The sequence below is a fragment of the Hemitrygon akajei genome, chromosome 19 (assembly GCF_048418815.1).
Source record: "Hemitrygon akajei chromosome 19, sHemAka1.3, whole genome shotgun sequence".
Classification (NCBI taxonomy): domain Eukaryota; kingdom Metazoa; phylum Chordata; class Chondrichthyes; order Myliobatiformes; family Dasyatidae; genus Hemitrygon; species Hemitrygon akajei.
This window is the reverse complement of record NC_133142.1, coordinates 7,821,379-7,842,768: the sequence shown is the minus strand read 5'-3', so window position 1 is coordinate 7,842,768 and position 21,390 is coordinate 7,821,379. Positions and strand designations below refer to the sequence as shown.

The 21,390-nt window shown below is 41.7% G+C and overlaps 1 protein-coding gene across 2 annotated transcripts in view; it reads left to right on the top strand.

Moving 5' to 3' along the window:
- Nucleotides 1-21,390, top strand: part of copg2 (COPI coat complex subunit gamma 2) — a 111,100-nt gene that overhangs the window by 63,975 nt on the left and 25,735 nt on the right. For both annotated transcript variants that reach the window (XM_073072040.1, XM_073072039.1), the window contains exons 10-14: nt 5,812-5,945; nt 9,496-9,563; nt 13,245-13,433; nt 13,854-13,949; nt 20,569-20,812. In XM_073072040.1, coding sequence (XP_072928141.1) covers nt 5,812-5,945; nt 9,496-9,563; nt 13,245-13,433; nt 13,854-13,949; nt 20,569-20,812 — 731 coding nt within the window. The remainder of the gene's footprint in view (nt 1-5,811; nt 5,946-9,495; nt 9,564-13,244; nt 13,434-13,853; nt 13,950-20,568; nt 20,813-21,390) is intronic.

The window sequence follows — 21,390 nt, the reverse complement described above, 5'->3', positions numbered from 1 at the left end:
ATATTAGGTCGCAGAAGTGAGTGGGAAGTTGGATGATTGGGAAGCTTTTAAAATCCAACAGAAAGCAACTTAAAAAAAGCTATAGGAAGGGAAAGAAAATAAAATATGAGGGCAAACTAGCCAATAATATAAAGTAGGATGCTAAAATTTTATTCTTTATATAACTCAAAAAAGGAGGTGGGGGTTGATATTGGACCACAGAAAAATGATGTTGGTGAGGTAGTAATGGGGGCCAAAGAAATGGCAGATGAACTTAATAAGTACTTTGCATCTGTCTTCACTGTAGAATAGTGGTCTCCAACCTTTTTAAGCCCAAGATACCCTGCCTCGGCCTTAGTGAAAGGCAAGATCAACCTACTAAATCGTTTAAACACAGGCATGCGCACCGGGCGGAAGGGACCGGAAGTGCAGCCTCGCAGCCCTGGAGGCAGACTCTCTTTGCAGGCGGCTTTCCGTAGCGGGAGTGTTGCTACGTTACCATTATCTTAATTGGTGTTACTTATTTTTATAATGCTCACACTACAACCCCTTTAATTCTATGTTTCATTATTTAATTTTATTTCAACATGAAAAATAAATAAATAAAATTGACTGTTGCACTCAGTGTGATGACTGGGGCTGAATACTTTCTGCTAGTTCCCTGAAATTTGGCTCATAACTACAGACAGCCTGTCTGAGACAGTCTGTGAGGTGTCTGTCAGTAAGCCAGCTCCTGTACTTGGATTTCATAATTTTCATCTGTTGCAGCACAGCGTCCTCGCAAACCTCCTGACAGACTGAATATTTGAATGGACAGTTTCCTTTGTTAGACTGAATGTTGAACCTGCCACGTTTTTCAGGCGTTTTGTATTGGTAAGCTGTTACTGAGACACTAGTACAAGTTTCAGAGGTACGCAAGCTAATGACACCACTGTCTTTTGTTTCCCAGTTCTTTTACATTTGGGGAATGTTGGAACTTAAAGGGGGAGAAGCGTTGTAATGTGAACATTATAAAGATAGGTTGATGCCGATTAGGATAATGGTGATATAGAGGTGCTCCCGCTGCGGAGAGCTGTTTGTGGGGAGAGGTTGCTTCCAGTCTTTTCTGCATGGCGCGCGTTTTGCTTTTTTTTTTTCCGGATCTACTGAGAAAGTCTCAAAGATCAACCTGTCGATCGTGATTGACTGGTTGGCGACCACTACTGTGGAAGATGCAAGCAGTGTGACGGAGGTCAGTGAGTGTCGGAGCAGGAGTGAGTGCCATTGCTATTACAAAGGAAAAAATGCTAAGCAAACTTGAAGTCTTAAGGTGGATAAGTCACCCAGCGTCTTGAAAGAAGTTGCTGAAGAGATAAAAGATGATGAGATAAGAGAGGTCATGATCTTTCAAGAATCACTTTATTTTTGGTATGGTCACAGAGGACTGGAATATTGCAAATGTAGCTCCACTTTTTAAGAAGGGAGAAAAGTAAAAGAGAGGAATTTATAGGCCTGTTAGCCTAACCTCAGTGGGTGGGAAATTGTTGGAGTCTATTATTAAGGATGAGATTTCTGGATACTTAGTGATTAATAATTTTTTAAAAAGTCAAAGTCAGCATGGTTTCTGTCAAGGAAAATCTTGATTGACAAATCTGTTGGTATTCTTTGAAGAAGTAACAAGCAGGGTGAACAAAGGAGAGGCAGTGGATGTCATTTACTTAGATTTTTTGAAGGCATTTGAAAAGGTGCCTCACATGAGGCTGCTTAACAAAATAAACTCCTATGGTTTTACAGGAAAGATATTGGCAGGGATAGAGGGATGACTGACAGTCAGGAGACAGCAAATGTGAATAAAGGGGGCCTTTTCTGGTTGGCTGCCAGTGACTAGTGGTGGTCCTGAGGGGTCAGTATTGGGACCACTACTTTTCACATTGTTTGTCAATGATTTAGATCGTGAAATTGATGGCTTTGTGGTAAAGTTTGCGGATGATACAAAGATAGGTGGAGAGGTAGGTAGTGGTGAGGAAGCATTGTGTTTGCAGCAGGGCTTAAACAAACTGGAAGAATGGGCAAAAAAGTGGCAGATGGAATACAGTGGGAAATATACGATAATGTACTTTGGTAAAAGGAACAATAGAACATACTGTTATCTAAATGGAGAGAAGGTTCAAAAATCAGAGGTGCAGAGGGACTCATGCAAGATTCCCAGAAGGCTAATTCAAAGGTTGAGTCTGTGGTTAAAAAATGGAAATGCAGTGTTGGTATTTATTTCAAGGGGAATAGAATGTAAGAGCAAGGAGATAATGCTGAGGCTTTATAAGGCACTAGTCATGCCACACTTGGAGTATTGTCAACAGTTTTGGGCCCCTTATCTCAGAAAGGATGTATTGTTATTGGAGAGAGTCCAGAGGAGGTTCACGAGGATGATTCTGGGAATGAAGGGGTTAATATGTGAGGAGCATTTGGCAGCTTTGGGCCTTTACTCACTGGAATTTAGAATAATGCATGGGGATATCATTAAAACCTACCGAATGTTGAAAGGACTTGATGAGGTGGATGTGGAGAGGATGTATCCTGTGATGGGGTATCCAGAACTAGAAGGCACAGCCTCAAAATTGAGGGGTGACCTTTTAGAACAGAAGTAAGGAAAAACCTTTTTAGCCAAAGAGTGATGAATCTGTGGAATGCTCTGCCACAGATTGTGGTAGAGGCAAAGTCCGTGGGTGTATTCAAAGCCGAAGTTGATAGATTCCTGATTGGTCGGGGCATCAAAGGATATGGTGAGAGGGCAGGCGTATGGGGTTGAATGTGATCTGCGATAAGCCATGGTGAAATGGCAGAGTGTACACAATGGGCTGAATGGCCTAATTCTACTCTTTGTCCTTTGGTCTTAGGGAAATGTGTTTTTTTCTTTCTGTAAAATCAAATCAGCAAGAAAAGTACTGGGGACAACCTGTAAGTGTAGAAACAGTATCTGCACCACATTTATTCATAGTTTTTGAACCTGGAGCCAAGATGGACCTTGGGTTCGATGTTTGTCAGTTGTTAAAAATTCCACTGCACTCCAACTCAGTGCCTCAGTGAAAATCCAGCCGGTCTTCCCACACCTGATTTCTATTCAGGAATAATTTCTGGTGAGTGTGGCAATGAAGCCACTCCGCATTTAAATATTTTCCACTGACTGTCAAGGTTCACACATGCTGTGTTCCGTTAAGGCACAAGAGGGGGGCCTGGCAACTGTGGGAACATATGTCAGCAAAGAATTGGCGCCTTTGGGGAGGTGGGAAAGAAAATTAACAAAAGGAGAAAGACATTTTTTTGTGGAGAAATCGTGTTTGTGATCGTGAGAGTGACATAAAGTGAAGAAATAGTTATCTTGGGCTAGGCCCTTGTTTAACACGAGTCAAGCTTCTGACTGCTGTGTGGAAGCTTCATCACTTAATGATGTGACCACAGCTTCCAAAGGGAGTAGCTGGATCCTGGACAGAATTTATAGCTCTGAATTCCTCATCCAACCTGTTATCCAAGATCCCTTAGGATGCACAGCAAGTGTCCTCAGCAATCTGTTTTCCCCTCATTATTCAATGATATATCTTTTCAAAACAGACTTGATCATTTATAAAGATACTTGGAAGAGCAGATTTGTGTGAATCCAACTGGCATTTTTCTAAACTATGTTGTGACCTACGGGCAAAAAAGTAGGTTCTAATGTTGTCAGAGGGCAATGCCATGGTGATTTCATTGTCAAGGGTGATGTAGTAGTGTAGCGGTTAGTACACTTGACAGTACAGACAACCAGGGTTCAATTCCCACTGCTGCCTGTAGGAGCTGGTACATTCTCCCTGTGGCCACTTGGGCTTGCTCTGGTTTCCTCGCGCAGTCCAAATGCTTACCAATTGGTAAATGAATTGGTTATTGTAAATTGTCCCATGGTTAGGCTATGATTAAATCGGGATTGCTGGGTAGCATGTCTGGAAGGGCCTATTTCACGCTGTATCTCAATAAATAAAATAAATAAAAAGCATGCACCTCCCCCCCTCCATTTTAAATCTGTGTCTGTATGTACCTCAGCCATTAAATATACCACTTAGGAGGCATATGTAGAACACCGGTTCACGGTTTGATATCTGGACTACTGCCACGATAGAGTGCAGTGTAGGGAGCTTCAAACCTGTCAGATTTTAAGAAAACAGAAAATGATAAATTATTTTGAGTATGTGTAATGAAGCCAATTCTTGTTTGAACATTAACCAAAGAACTAATGAGTTAGTTTAGCTATTTTGCCAGGTAGAACTGAGACTTGTTTAGTGTTTACGTCAGTGTTAAATTCAGCATCATCATAACCAATGTGTAAACTGGAAAATATTTTAGTTACTGTCTGTGTTTATTGAAGTAGTACATATTTGTTCCATTGGCAAAGGATGAATCAGAGATTGTATGCTCAGCCAGCTCCGTCGTGGGCACTAACCTCGCCATCATCGAGGACATCTTCAAAAGGCAATTAAACAGGTGGCACTGGTCGTTAAGCATCTCCAACACACACGGTACAGGAGTCCGAATGTACACACTCATCATTTTTGCACTGCTTCCCCACCCCCTTCAGATTTCTGAACGGAGAATGAATCCATGAACATTGCCTCACTATTTTTTTGCTCTCTTTTTGCACTATTCATTTGTTTCTTTATATAAATATTTATTTTTGTAATTTATAATACATTGGAAGTGCTGCACTGTACTGCTGCTGCAAGGCAACAAATATCACAACATCTGTCACATTCATAATTCAGAGTCAGATTTATTAGCACTGACTTGGATAGCGTGAAAGTGTTGTTTTGCGGCAGTAGTACAGTGTAAAGATACAGAATTACTATAGTCTAGAAGAATAGTGCCAAAAATAGAGGTCAGGTTAAGGGCTGTTCAGAAATCTGACGGCAAAAGGGGAAAAGCTGTTCCTGAATCATTGAGTGGTGTTTAGGACATCCGTTTAGATGGAAGAATATTTTTAGCCAGAGAGTGGTGAATCGGTAGAATTTATCTGCCACAGAGGGCTGAGGAGACCAAGTCATTGTGTGTGTTTAAAGCAGAGGTTGATAGGTTCTTGATTATTTTATTTTTATTTGGAGATCTTGTGCGGAACAGGCCCTATCATCCCAATGAGCCACACCGCCCAGCACCCCACCTATTTAACCCTACCCTAATCACAGGACAATTTACAATGCCCAATTAATCTACGAACTGGTATGTCTTTGGAATATGGTAGGAAACAAGAGCACCCTGAGGAAACCCATGTGCTCACAGGAAGAACAGAAGACATTGAAATTTAACTCCGAATTCTGACGCACCAAACTGTAATAGCGTCAAGCAAGCTGCTGTGCTACCGTAGTGCCGACGTGGTGGTGTAGCAATTAATAAAGGTTACGGAGAGAAGACAGGGAAGTGGAGTTGAATGTAAATCAGCTATGATAGATTGGCAGAGCAGATTTATTGGACCAAATGGCCGAATTCTGCTCCTGCACCTTATGGGGGATTCCCTGGATTGTGATATCGTTCTGGTTAACTCTGATCGCAGTCTTGCACTTGTTCTGTCTGTGAGGAAGCACACTGCCATTTCCAGTTTAGAAACGGAGGGTACAGCAAACCTTCAACTGGAGTTCCAGTGGGACATGCCAGTGCCGCCTTTTTACTTAGAGGCTTTTTTTTTAAAGTGCTTGGTCATAGTCAGTGTTCCACGTTGTACTGTGCAGAAGAGTTTCGATCCCAAACTCCAAACATGCCTTTTAGAAGGCTTGACTAGTGACTGACAGGTTTGCAAAAGCTGCAGGGTGGTAATAGGTTTTTTTGTTGTTCTCTCAGCCGTGACAGCCCTCTGTTTGACTTCATTGAAAACTGCATGAGGAACAAGCACGAGATGGTGGTTTATGAAGCGGCCTCTGCCATTGTCAATCTGCCAAACTGTACAGCCAAAGAACTGGCACCTGCTGTCTCTGGTAAGTGTGTGAAAGCAAAGAGAAATGGCTTGAATAAATAATGTGTAAAGGGATGAATCATATTTAAAGAACTTTCTCTTACTCAGGTTGATGTGTTCTTATCAGTTTTAATTAATGAGCTCACAGTCCAGAGGCTTGTGCTTACGATTCAGACACAGGAGGACAAATCCCAACATGGCATCTGGAGAAGTTTAATTTGGTCGATTTAAATAAACCGGAATAAAAATAGCTCAATAATGGTGACTGGAACACTTATTGTAATGACCCATGAGGTTCTTTAATGGCCTTTTGGGGGAGAAAATCTGTGCCTTTGCCCATTCTGATCTATATACAACTCCAGCACTCTTAGCTGTCTCAAATAAATTCACAAGGTAGTTGGTTCAAGGGCAATTAGCCTTAATTAAATATTAAATCATCGTTAAATATTGGCCCTATCTGTGAAAGAATAATTAAGAAGAATCATTGTTATGAGATGAAGCACCAGATCAGATCTCACTAAAAGCAGCATACCTTCCCTGCTTCGCCACTGTATCAAATTCCAAGGTTTGGACCTCCCTATCATCTTCTAAAGCAGGGATTCACAACCTTTTTAGTGCCATGGACCAATATCAAGCCCTGGTTGGAACCCCTGTCCTAGAGCCAGGCACTCTGAAAGAAGTGTAATTGCCCATATTGACATTATTGTAGTAGAATTCCTGATGATATTGATAGGTCAAGTCCCCCAAGCTGGTGAGGGAGTCCTGATGCCTGAGGTCATTGTTTGGAGGTTGGAGGCCAGGAGGCAGTTGCTCTTGGGGTTGTAGTGGGTGGGGGCTTCGGAGGGAAGTTGGAAATGAGTTGTTCTGTTTGATCTGTGTAGACTGCTGAATATTGTAGGCAAGCTGTTTGTGTTGGAATGTGTGACGAGACTTGAGGACTGTCCCCAGCACATCCTCAGATTGTGTCAAGTTAATAACAAAAATGGCACATTTCACTGTATGTTTGGACATACGTGCTATACATTAAATCTAATGAATCCATTTTGCAGGATATAATTTAAGGAATTAATGCTGGAGATGATGTTGGATAATTGCTTGAGAGAAATTGATGAGATTTTGGGAAGAGATTCTGAGGTAAAAATGTAGGAACAAAAGGTGTGGAAGGTATGTAGAATTTGGGGAGGGGAGTTGGAAGGCAAAGGTTTTTCAGACGTGAGTAGGCTGCAGCAATGTGATCCAGGTGTCATGGACGAGAATGAATCCATTATTTATAAATGAGTAGCTCAAACCAATGAACTGCAGACTAACCTGGTTTTATAACTTGCATGAAAATGATGTACCAATGAGGAAGTCCCCCAAGAGCATGCTCTTTGTCTTGCTGAGACTGATGTGAGGAAGACCCCAGCTAGGGTCAATCTACGTAAAGCTGCGGGGCCTGAAAGCATACTTCATTGGGTGCTGAGGGACTGAACTGAGGCTTTAACTGGCATTCACTGTACCCTCAAGCTCCAAGGTGTCCACTATCATTCTGGTGTCCAAGAGGGTGACGGTAGCCTGTCTCAATGACTACCATCCAGTAGCACTGGCCTCAACAACAATAAAATGCTTTGAGTGACTGGTTATAATTAAATTAAATCCTATCTTCCTGCTACATTGGACCCTTTCCAGTTTGCTCATCGCTGAAATCAGATCCACTGATGATGCCATAGCCTCTGCACTCCACTCTGTCCTGTACCGTATGGAAAATGGTGCCTCATGTGCCATGATACTGCTTTTATTGACTTCAGCTCAGTATTTAATGCAATCATCCCTCAGAAGCTGGTGGGTAAACTGTCCTCATTGGGTCTCAACACCTCTCTGTGTAACTGGATCCCTGAATATCTTGACAGAAAGGCCACGATCAGTCCAAGTTTGGGGAAACATCTCTAATTCTATCACACTGAGCACACTGCCATTTCCCAGGCCTCGTGCTCAGCCCACTGCTGTTCACGCTGCTGACGTATGACTGAACCGCTAGCTTCTGTTCAAACCAAATCAACAAATTCGCCGGTGACACCATTGTGATTGACCTCAACGACGACGACGAGACTGCATACAGAGAGGAGTTGGAGCAGTCTGAGCACAGCAACTTGAGTCACAATGTGGACAAGACCAAAGAGATGATTGTGACTTCAGGAAGGTGCAGGCTGACCACCACTCAGTAGACCAACTGCTCCGTGTAAAGAGTTAGCAGCACAAAGTTTCTGGGATTGCATGTAACTGACAATCTCACCTGGTTCCTCAGTACCATCTCTTTGGTGAAGAAAGCACTGCAATACCTTCACTTCCTGAAGAGATGTGGCGAGTGAGTCTTCCCCGCTCCCCCCCCCCCCCCCCCCAACACATTTTGACCAATTTGTACTGGAGCATCATCGAGAGTGTTCTGACTAGCTGCATTGCTGTCTGGTATGGGAATTACAAAATATTCGACTGCAGGTCCATACAGAGGATTGTGAGGGCTGCTGAGAGGATTATTGGCAACACTCTTCCATCCGTTAGAGATATCTATCAGGAGTACTGCATACGCAGGGTCCTTGGGATTGTCACATTTGTCCAGCCATCTCTTTGACCCCCTACCATCAGGCAAAAGGTACTGTAAACTGTTACAATGGGAAACTGCTTTATTTCCTGAGGTTGTAAGACTTCTGAGCTCCCTGCCACAACCCAGGTGGGACTAGCTCCGATAGTCTTGTCAGCATGGAAGAGTTGGACCAAGTACCTCTGATTTCAGATTCAAATTGTTTATCACATGTACATTGAAACAAACAGTGAAAGGTGTCGTTTGTGTTAACTACCAACACACCCAAGGAAGTGCTGCGAGCAGCCCGCAAGTGTTGCCACATTCCAGTGCCAAAATAGCACGCTCACAATATTTGGCAGAACACAACAAGTAACAAACAACAGCAAAACAAGCTCTGTTCCCCTCTCCCACCCACACATACAGTCCCATCCATGCACATATGTAGTCCTCTAACCCAAGACTTCAGCCTCTGCCAGACTTGTGGATTCACTGATATGACATGGATTGGTAAGCTAAATGAATCAGAATCAGGTTTGTTATCTTGTTATATGACATGAAATTTGATGTTTTGCAGCATTGACTCTAAATTTACATTTTCTTTATGAATCATCTGTCTTCATTAGAATGGAATGATTATGAACTCTGCAACTCATCAAGCATTATTGTCCATCAGGATAAAGTTAAAGTTAATCTGATCATTATTTGAAGACTTCTATTTTGGGTGGGGGACAGGGAACGATAGCTGGCCATTGGTATAGTGTAATTTGCACTGGTCTTCAAGGCGAGTGGTCCTGGGTTCGAATCCGGCCGGTTCCTTGCATACTATCCATCCATGCTGGGTTGAGCATCGGGTTAGCAACTCAGCCTTGCAAAAAATCAGACAAAATGCTAAAGAAACGGCAAGGTTGCTGCCCGATGCACCACCAGGCATGGAAAGGAGCAACAACAGGGAAGGGTGAAAATGTGTGATTGTTGTCAATTTTATGACTTTTGCTGCTCTTTCTCCCTGCAGTCCTCCAGTTGTTCTGTAGTTCACCCAAGGCAGCCCTACGATATGCAGCAGTGAGGACACTCAACAAGGTAAGAGGAAGGTCAAAGCGTCATGCTAGAGTTTAGTATTTTTCCAATAAACCTTTGACTGATGATACTGGGGATTGAAAGCTCCAGTTGTGGAGCACAGGTGACTTAACAGGAGATTTCAGATATAGGGTGTGATAAATTATTTCTTTAGCTTTGGAATCAGTGGTGTTTGAAAACTTATCACAGCCTGGTACATACACTCGGTACAAATTCTTTACAGATTGTTGGAGCACTGAATGGTTTCCCACAGAGAATAATTGAAGCAGAAAGTATTGCATCTTTTATGAGAAGAGTAGATAAACATTTGATGATGCAGGGAAAGAGCGTGACCATGAGATTAGTTCTGGATTGCTGTAGCAATGAAGTACACTGTGGCGACTGTCCTCCTACATTGTAACCCTTTGCAAGTGGCTCAGTGCAGAATGCTGAATGGCATAAAATGATATTCTGAAGCCTGATTGCTCTGCACTGCATCTTTTTCAAGCAAAGAACCTGGATTTAAATAGCTTTTATTTGCAAACTTATGAAATTCTAAAGAACTCTGCAACAATGAATTATTTTTTGAAGCACAGAGATAGTTCTAATGTTGACCAAGATGCATGCAGAAAGGTGCCGCAGATATAATTAAAGGTGAATCCAGCATCGGGAGCAGCACATTCAGCCTGTTTTGTGTGTTCATTGAGGTGTTGCTGACTGTGGCCAAATTCTGTTCAATCACCTGTTAATTGAGCAACTTATCCATTCCATGTTTAAAATTAGCAGTTAAATACACTAATTTGCACTAAGCAAAACATTAAATAGTAACTGCTTTAATTTAATTCTGATAACTGCAGGTTTCAGGTGACAAGTGATGATGCCTGTCTTCTTCCCTGTATCAGGTTCACAAACTGACTAAATTCTTGACTTTTGATCTGTCTAAGACTGTAAGACTTAGGAATAGTATTCGGCCATTTAGCCCATCGTGACTACTCCACAATTAAATTATAGCTGATTTTATTTTACTTCTCAACACCATTCTCCTGCCTTCTCCCCTTAACCTTTGACACTCTTACTAATCAAGAATCTACCAACCTCCACTTTAAATATACCCAATGACTTTGCCTCCATAGCCGTCTGTGGCAGTGAATTCTACACATTTATTATCCTCTAGCTAAAGAAGTAAAGTGCTCCATTTAAAGCTATTGTTAGAGGCCAAGTAGAATAAGCCTTTATTCTCAGGTGTCTAAAAGAATGGGGAGTGATTTCATTTCTTCAGTGAATTTGACATGTAGACCCAAAAAAATATTTCTCCTGACTGAAGAATTAATGTCTTGAGACTCATCTCGTACTCTTGCAACCAACATTACTAAAATTTACATAGTCAGTAGATGCACCAAATTCATAAAACACAAGATTTTGAAGATGCTGGAAACCTTGAGCAACACGTACAAAATGCCGGAGAAACACAGCAAGTTAGGCAGTATCTAATGAGGAGGAAACTGCAGGGTTTTGGGCTCAGACCATTTATCAGGTTTGAAGTATGGAAATGCCTTTCATCAGCAGCTAAGCCTCCAAAATTGCACACTGACTTGCCTTGGATATGTAGTACCAGTCGTTTGTTATTGCAAGGGTTAAATCTTGGAGCTCCCATATTAATGGCTCTGACCGTATACGTACCAAATGCACTATAGCAATTCATGAAAGTCACTCACTATTTCACCTTGAGAGGGTAGTTAAATAAATACTGGCTTTGTCAGCGCCATTCAAATCCCAGAACTGATTCAGCTTTTGCCTTTTCAATGTTCAAAATACATTTATTATCAAGGTATGTATACATTATACAACCTTCGGGTTTGACTCCTTACAGGCAGCCACAAAACAAAGAAACCCCAAAACAACCCATTTTTTTAAAAGAAGACCCTCAAGCACCTAATGCACAGAGAAAATAAGTCGTGCAAACAGTAAAAGTAAGCAAATGGCATTCAGAACTGAAGTTTTACAAAAGGCACGAAGCAATGCATCACTGCAGCTGGAGCAGGCCACAACCTCAGCTTATCGCAGAGCCAAATAAACATTGCAGGTTCACAGATGCAAAGCCAGAGTTGGCCATATCTTCGGTTCAGCACAGATGAGTAAATGTTGCAAAGCAGTGAGCAGAACCAGGCAGAATCAAGCTGTTATGAGAAATGCTTTGATTTGAAGCATTGTGAATGTTAAAGATTTCTCTCCACCCTCAAGATCTATGGATTCTCAGATTTTAGGATTATTCAAGATGGGGACAGATTTTGGGTCCATAAGGGATAATGGAAATATAAATTCAAAGGGGGAATGTGAATGTAACCTTGAAGTTCAGTCAAAATGTTAAATGGTGCAATTTCCAGTGGCTGTATATCTTTGTAGTCTTTTAAGTATGTGGATGACTTCTCATCTCGGAGAAGAATGTTTACAGTACTGTAAACTTGGAAGTGAAGTGAATGAACATAGAACACAGAACAGGCCATTTGGCCCATGATGTTGTGCTAACTCATTAACCTACTCTAGGATCAATCTAACCCTTTCCTTCTACGTAGTCCTCCATTTTTCATTTGTGCATGTCTCCAAGAGTTTCATGTCTCCAAGAGAGCTTGCAGAGAGACTTAGATAGTTTAGGGGAATGGGCAAAGAAGTGGCAAATGAAATGCAATGTTGGAATGTTCATACACTTTGATGGAAGAAATAAATGGGCAGACTATTATTTAGATGGGGAGAGAATTCAAAATACAGAGGTGCAAAGGGATTTGGGACTCCTTGTGGAGGATACCCTAAAGGTTAACTTCCAGGTTGAGTTAGTGGTGAAGAAGGCAAACGCAATGTTGGCATTCATTTCTAGAGGTATAGAATATAAGAGCAGGGATGTGATGTTGAGGCTCTATAAGGTACTCGTGAGACCACACTTGGAGTATTGTGTGCAGTTGTGAGCTCCTTATTTTTAGAAAGGATATACTGACATTGGAGAGGGTTCAGAGAAGATTCACAAGAGTGATTCTAGGAATGAAAGGGTTACCATATGAGGAATGTCTGGCAGTTCTTGGGCTGTATTCTCTGGATTTCAGGAGAATGAGGGGGGATCTCATAGAAATATTCCAAATGTTAAAAGGCCTGAACAGATTTGATATGGCAAAGTTATTTCCATGAGCAGGATTGAAGGACGACAGTTTAGAACAGAGATGCAGAGAAACTACTTGAGTCAGAGGGTGGTAAATCAGTGGAATTTGTTGCCACGATCGGCTGTGGAGGCCAAGTCATTGGATGCATTTAAGGCAGAGACAGATGGGTTCTTGAGTAGCCAGGGCATCAAAGGGTCTGGGGTGAAAGCAGGGGAGTGGGGATGACTGGGAGAATTGGATCAGCCCAGGATTGAATGGTGGAGCAGACTTGATGGGCTGAATGGTCTACTTCTGCTCCTATATCTAATGGTTTTGTATGTCCCTAATGTATCTGCCTCAACTGCCATCATTGGCTGCAATCTGCGTTTTAAACTAACTTAGATCTGGCATTCCTCTTATACTTTCCACCAATCACCTTAAAATTATGCCTCCTTGTGTTAACTTTTTCTGCCCTGGGAAAAAGTCTCTGGCTATCCACTCGTCTTGATCCAGTCTTATCATGTACACCTCTATCAAGTCAAATGATTTTAACAAGTCCACGACACATATTTTTCAGGTGGCAATGAAGCACCCTTCAGCTGTGACTGCATGCAATCTGGACCTGGAGAACCTGGTGACCGACTCGAACCGCAGCATTGCCACACTTGCCATCACCACCTTGCTGAAAACGGGAAGCGAGAGCAGCATTGACCGCCTCATGAAGCAGATCTCCTCCTTCATGTCTGAAATTTCAGATGAGTTCAAGGTAAGCATTCATAAGACAGTGTGGTGCCTTTTCCATGTTTTCATTGCTCCTTGTGTAATATTCACATAACATTTAGTACACAAGTGGCACACCTACAATGCTGGAGGAGTTCAGCAAGTCAAGCAAACTCTATGGAGAGAATAAGCACTTGGCATTTCAGTCCATCATACCAGTATGAAGTTTTGTTGTGGACTGTTGAATCTTGATTAGCACAACATAGAATACAATGCAGGTAGAGAACAGATATATGGCTCCTACAGGCACTTTCTATTTTTAATCACCGGTTTCTTGTATATTATATTCTGTGCTTGTGATGTTTCTAGTTGTTTTAATTTTTAAATTCTTATTGAAAGGAAATAGCGATGTCTGAATGGAGTCTTCCCTAATCTGGTGTTTGCTGTTTTCTTGATTCTTGTGTAGGTGGTGGTGGTCCAGGCCATCAGTGCTCTGTGTCAGAAGTACCCACGGAAGCACTCTGTGATGATGAACTTCCTGTTCACCATGCTGCGAGAAGAGGTACGTTAATGTGAAACGTAGCACTTTAACAGCCAGAAGTTTTAATTTGTAGTTTAAGATTAGGAGTCAGTTTATTGTTGGGAGAGTTTGTGCTTCTTTCTACAGTACATGCCCAATAAAAGACAGTCTAGTCACCTTCCTTGGCACTACACAGCTTTTTTCCTCTGCTATCAGGTTTCTGAATGGTCTATGAACACTAACTCACTATTTTGTTTTCATTTTGTACTTATTATTTTGATATTTCTTATTGTATAGTATTTTTAATTTATTGTACTGTACTACTATAAAACAAAACATTTCACAATTTATTGTGTCAGTGATAATAAACGGGATTCTGGAGAAACACAGACGAAATGCTGGAGGAACTCAGCAGGTCAGGCAGCATCTGTAGGAAGGGGTAAACATTATCCTTGTGTTTCTCATTTTGATTCACTTCCATTGCCTGGTCCCTAACTGCCAATATCTTGGAGTCACCAGTAATCAGAAGCTTAACTATAGCAGACACACAAACACTGACTACAAGAGAAGTTAGAACATAGACGAGGAAGATTTTTTTGGGCAAGGGTTTGGTGAATCTATGGAATTCATTGCTACATGCAGCTGTGGAGGCCAAGTCATTGGGTGTATTTAAAGTGGAGATTCATAGGTTCTTGATTAGTTAAGGGCGTCATTAGTAGGCAGAAGAATGGGGCTGAGAGAGATAATAAATCAGCTATAATGGAATGGTGGAGCAGACACAATGGGCTGAATAGCCTATTTCTCCTATGTATAATGGTCTGATGTTCTAAGTTCAAGGGCTTTGTATCTTGTGGTGAGTGGTACTAGCTAACTCCTACTCCATCACTAATCAAGGGGATGATGAATACCTCTTACTAGCTTGGTTGAGTGCAGCTCACGGAATGCTCTGTGAGCTTAATGCCCTGTAAATTACTGCAGCCCATCTGTAAATTTATTTAAAAAGTCAAAGGCAAAGTAAAACTATCATCAAAGTGCATATATATTACCATATACTAGTTTGAGATTCATTTTCCTGAAGGCATTTACAGCAAAATACAGAAATGCAATCAAATTTATGAAAAATTATATATAAATGTATTGATAAACAACCAGTGTCCAAAAGAAGACAAATTGGTGCAAATAAGAAAAATAATTTTGAGAACATGAATTGTAAAGAGTCCTTGAAAGTGAGTCTGTAGGTTGTAGAGTTAGTTCCGAGTTGAGGTGAGTGAAATTATCCATTCTGGTTCAGGAGTCTGTTGGTTGTAGGATAACAACTGTTCCTGAACTTGGTAGTATGGGGTCTTAAAGCTCCTGTATGTCCGGACCAGTGGAACAGTAGTAGTGAAAAAAAGGCATGTTCTGGATGGTGGGACCTTGATGGTGGATGCTGCTTTCTTGTGGCAGCACTCCTTGTAAATATACTCAATGGTACTTGCCACCATAAGCATTCATTCTTTGTACAGCTGGTGTGTTGTAGACACAGTGTATGCCATTAACAAAATGCAGTGTAGTGGCCTGTCCACTGTCGGGCACAATGGTAGTATAGTGGTTAGTGCAGTATTAATATGGCTCAGGGCATCGGAGTTTGGACTTCAATTCTGGCATTGTATGTCCTTCCCATGGAATGTATGGGTTTTCCCCAGCTACTTTAGTTTCCTCCCATAGTCCAGAGGCTTGCTGGTTAGTAGGTTAATTGATCATTATAATTTGTTCCGTGATTAGGCAAGGGTTAAATTGGGGGTTGCTGGTGGTGCAGCTTGAAAGGCCAGAAAGCCCTGTTCTGCACTACGTCTCAATAAAAAAATAAATTTATAAATAAATTCTTTGCTACCTAACACGTCTGACAACCTCTATAGTTTAGTCAAGGGTAGCAGGTGCCTGCTTTTGCCATTACTAGCAAGTCCCCTTCCAAGTCGCACACCACTGTGACTTGGAAATAAATCATTGCTGCTTCATTATCGCTGAGCTAAAGTCCAGTGGGAGGCCCAGCAATGATGAAGCAGCGTTATGAAAATACCTCCACCAGAAGGACTCCAATCTCAAGGTGACTTGTCATCACCTTTTCAAAGGCAGCCAAGGGTGTTACTCTTGCCAGCAGCACCTACATTCTGGGGTGAATTTATTAAAAAATATATTTAATTGCTTAGTTAAGAGCCTAGCTAGACATGTTGTTTATTTAGTCCATGTATTGTTTGGCAAAAGTGACCCAACCTTGCCCTGCACTGGGTCCATGGCCCGGCAAGTCACGGCTTTTCAAGTTGACATCCAGGTACTGTTTAAATGTGATGAAGTTTCTCCCTTCCACCACCTGTTAAAGGCAGAGTGTTGCAGATGCTCACCATCGCTGGGTGAAAGTTATTTCCTCATTCTGTTCTTCTATCATTTATTTTAAATCTGTGCCCTCTTTTTTTTTAAGGGAGTTAGATGCTTCGTATATGCTCTATTTGGGCCCTTCCATTCTGTGAATTTCAGTGAAGTCTCCCCTGAGATTCTCACACAAAATGCTGGAAGAACTCAGTGGGTCAGGCAGCACCTGTGGAGGGGAATAAACAGTCGATGTTTCGGTTTGAAACCCTTCATCAGGGCACTTCCCTGAGCATTCTCTAATACAAAGAAAACAAATATACACAAAATTCAAGCTGGTACCTAACTGGTATTGTGTACTCTTAGAACTACAGCAAGTCAGGCAGCATCCAGAGAGGGGAACCAGGGTCGAGGTTTCAGATCATTCACCCTTCATCAGAATGGGTAAAGTGAACAAGCGAGTTTTTACATTGCAGTAAAGTGAACAGAGGGAATATCTGTGAATGGGTGCAGACCAAGTTCAGGCAGACAGGGAAAAGAAGCAACTGAAGCAGAAATTCTTACATCTGTAAGGGCTGCACAGGTGAAAGCTTCAACTTAGCTTTATCTGTCATTTGTACAACGAAATATTGAAATATGCAGTAAAATGTGTTATTTGCATCAAATTAAATCAGTGAGGATTATGCTGGGGACAGACTTCAAGTGTTGTCACTTAAGCCATTAGCCCACAATTTGCTATCCCTAACCTTAATTGTACAAAAAGAGAAGAATATTTGGTTATCTGAAATACTCAAACTCGGTATTTAAGTCAGATGTTGGACTTTGTTGGTATGGTATGCGGGGGTGCGGTGTGAAGATTGAGAGATCAAGTGGGACAAAGAATTGAAGTGACAGACCATTCCAAGACTGAAGAGAGATGCCCTATGAAGCAGTCACCCAGTCCATGTTTGGTACTTCAGGGATGAAAGTTAGATGAAAGGAATAGATGAAGGTGGGGCCAAGTGAGTCGAGGATGTTGGTGGGACTTGAGGATCTGAGTTATGGGGCAAGATTGAATAGGCTGGGTCTTCATTCTCTGGAGCATAGGAGAATGAAGGGAGATTTGATAGAGATATACCAAATTATGGATATAGATAGTGATAAAAGCCTGATTGTGTTTACTCTGAGGCTGGGTGAGACTGGAACTAGAGGTCATAGGTTAGGAACTTCAGTCAGAGGATGATACAAATGTGGAGCGAGCTGCCAGTGGAAATGGTGGATGTGAGTTTGACTACAACACTTAACTGAAGTTTGGATAGGTACATGAGTAGGAGAGGTATGGAGGACTATGGCCCAGGTGTGGGACGATGGGTCTAGGTAGAATAACAGTTCAGCACATACCAGATGGGCCGAAGGGCCTGTTTCTACTCTTGTAATGCTCTATGACCATAAGAGCAAGAAAGTGGGCAAATTGATTAGTACGGACAAGACATGCTGAATGGTTACCTTCCATGCTGCATTTGTCTGACCCTACAACTTCCTTCCTTGCAACAGAGTGTTTCCTAGATTACAGCAGCACACTGTCAGTAAAAATGGTCTTGCCCACCTCGCATTGCAGCCCCAGGATCCTTTACATTAATCATTGCCAAGATTATATAATTGGAGGAGTAGGTTCATCTATGACACTTGGATTAATATTAACAGTTGTCTTTTGATATCTCCTGAGTACCAATGGTCTTACTAATGTAAAGTTCCTCTTTTCTCATCAAATTTGATACCATTCTATTTAACATTAATGTGAGATTTAAGATTTTTGTACAATTTGCATGTTGGTTTCTATGGAATTTCTATCAGAAAAGTCACGCTTACCCACTCAAGTCCTTGTTGCTTTTTGTAGACGTCTTTATCCCTTTTTAGTTGTACAAATTTTGCCTACTTCTAGAAGGCTACATTGGAAACTATTCTTGCAGCCCTTTCAGGCAGAGTTCTTGATCATTGCTATCTGCTATGTGCAGGTACATTTGTCATGTTTTTTTTTGCCAGTCACCTTCAGTCTGTGCTCTTTTGACTCTTCTGATTGAAACCATTTCTTTTTATTTGGGGATGTCATCCTGAACGCACCAGCTGTCAATCGTCTCTGCTGCTGGGGCTTAAACCCAACTTTCATCTGCAATGCAACCAAAGAGAATTGTATCTAGAAGCATTGTCGTATTTCTTTTTGCATCACCTTTTACAGATTTGGCATTTTTTATAACTTGAGTGGTGGGGCACTATACACTCTATAGCCAGTAAAGTGTACCTATTAAAGTAGCCACTGAGTGTAAATTCTCCTGGGCTGTTGCAGGATTTGAACATGTGCCTTTACTTCAGACCTCATTACAAGCCCAGGAACGAGTGTTGGGGCACTATACACTCTATAGCCAGTAAAGTGTACCTATTAAAGTAGCCACTGAGTGTAAATTCTCCTGGGCTGTTGGAGGATTTGAACATGTGCCTTTACTTCAGACCTCATTACAAGCCCAGGAACATCGTTTGCCCTTTACTACACTCATGTTTGTTTGTCAGTTAACCATGAATACATCCAAATGAGACAGCGTTACTCATGGGTCAAGGTGTAAAACACCGTACCAAATATCACACACAGCGCAAAGCACACATAGTACCTACAAGATAGCAAGCACATGTAAGACATCAGTAAAATACAGCTATGCAAAAAATAGTTCGGACTCTTAAGTCCATGAATGCCATAGAAGTCGGCAGTTGATCACAATATAACTTGTCTTCTGCTGAGCGAACACTGGAGGGCAGCACCGACTCCAGCCTGGATACCGCGCTACATCGCTCTGTACCTAATTAATTGGCCATTGAGTATGTTCGTGGTCTTTTGCTGCCGTAGCTCACCACTTGGAGGTTCAACGTTTGTGCATTCGGAGATGCTCTTTTACATACCACGTGCTTATTTGTGTTACTGTCACCTTTCTGTCAGCTCGAACTGGTCTGGTCATTCTCGTCTGATCTCTCTTGTTAACAAGGTATATTCTCCCACAGAACTCTGCTCACTGGGTATTTTTTTTTGTTTTTAATACCATTCTCTGTACACTCTAGAGACTTGTGTGTGAAAATCTCAGGAGATCAGCAATTTCTGAGCAATTAGACCGACAATTGTTCCAGTCAGAGTCACTTAGATCATATTACTTCCCCATTCTGATGTTTGCTGTGAAAAACAGCTGAACTTCTTGACCATGTCTGCATGTTTTGAAGCATTGAGTTGCTGTCACATGATTGGCTGATTAGATATTTGCATTAGGTGTGCCTAATAAAGTGGCCACTCAGTGCATGCTCCAGTTGAACCATTACTTTATAGAGATGAAGTGTTTTTATGTGGGTGGGTGGGGGACTTCTTTCACAAAAACATTTTGTTGTAATGTCATTGTGGGAAAAGGCAAGGCTGTTGTGCATTGGGAATGTAGCCCTGGCCATTTATATGATTTTTGTTCTTTAAAGTTCCTGATCTCAATCTAGCTATCTCAAGTTTGGTGTTGCTGAAGTTCTCAAGGAAGGTGTTGCTGAAATTGGAGAATCTTGCAGATGAGGGAAGAAATTGGAATGTATCAGTTCATTGCTTTTTGCATCCTGTGCCTTGAGCAACACATTGCTGGCAGCTGATAAGCTGGTGTTTGGCCTATTTTCAAGGAACTTGAGGGGAAAATGGTTGAAAGAAGTGAATAAGAGTGAAAAATGTTTGTAGTTCTGGCTTTCCAGCATCTTCAGAATCTCTTGTGTTTATAAGAAGTTAGTAAGTCCTTCAAGATGAAAATTGCCTCATATAATGGCTGGCACTGTTAGTATTAAATGGAATTTTTCTCTTTTCTGGTTTAAAAGGTATTTAAAATGATCACTGAGGAATTTAATATACACCCTCATGAGGCTAAAAAAGAATCTTAATGGGTAAATGAGATTAGGAAGAATATCTCCAATTGAAGGGATGGCACTGTTGTGATGGGCCAAGTGAATCTTTTATGTTCTTAACTATTTAAATTCCAGTATTTTAAACAATATTTCAGTTTATTTCTTATTTTGCACATACGGTTTAGCAATGTTGAAGCAGTCTTACAAATTCGAAATCTGTCTCCCTGTGCAACCCTGCCTAAATTAGATTCAGATTCATTTATTTATCTCAAATTAGCTCAACTAAGTAGATTAACTGAGAATATAACTAGATGTGGCAGTATCCACAAAGCTCCCAGCTGCTGTGACTTCCTTTTAGACTTGTGAGCAGTGGGAATCCCAGACTGCCTGTGCGTTCTGACCTGTTTCTTCCTCCCCCTTCACCCAGGGTGGGTTTGAGTACAAGCGTGCCATTGTGGAATGCATCATCTGCATCATCGAGGACAATCCCGAGAGCAAGGAGACAGGCCTGGCGCATCTCTGTGAATTCATTGAGGACTGTGAGTTCACTGTGCTTGCCACTCGAATCCTTCACCTGCTTGGGAGAGAAGGAGCTCGGACTCCTAATCCCTCCAAGTACATTCGCTTCATCTACAACCGGGTCATCCTGGAGAACGAAGAGGTCCGAGCCGGTGAGTCCCTCCTGTGTCTGTCCCAATCACTGTTGCACGTATTAATGTTCTGTTGCTGAATCCTTGAATAGCGAGTGGCCAAGAAGGTGGGAAAAGAAACTTTAGAGCTGTCCCTTTAGAACAGGGATAATGAAGAATTTCTTTAGCCAGAGGATGTTGAATCTGGAATTCATTGTCACAGACAGCTGTGGAAGCTGTCTTGGGTGTAGTTAAAGGAGAGGTTGATAGGTTCTTGATTACTAAGAGTGTCAAACATTGTGGGAGAAGGCAGCAGAATGTGGTTGAGAGGGGAAATAAGTCAGTCATGATCGAATGTAGAGCAGACCCAATGGGCGGAATGTCTTTATGAGTTTATGATGCTTTCATTCTGACCTGGTACTTATCTACCGAGACTGCTGTGCTGTAATGCCTAATCCAGCCAGGCTTGCGGACATGCTGCACGGTGTCAGATGGATATCCACAATCATCAAGTTGGAATTTAAAGGAGCAGGTCTGAATAGCCAGCAGCCCCGGGCCTTAATACATTTACAACACAGAGCAGGAGGAGGTCTTGCTGGTGTAAACCTGTATCTAGTTAT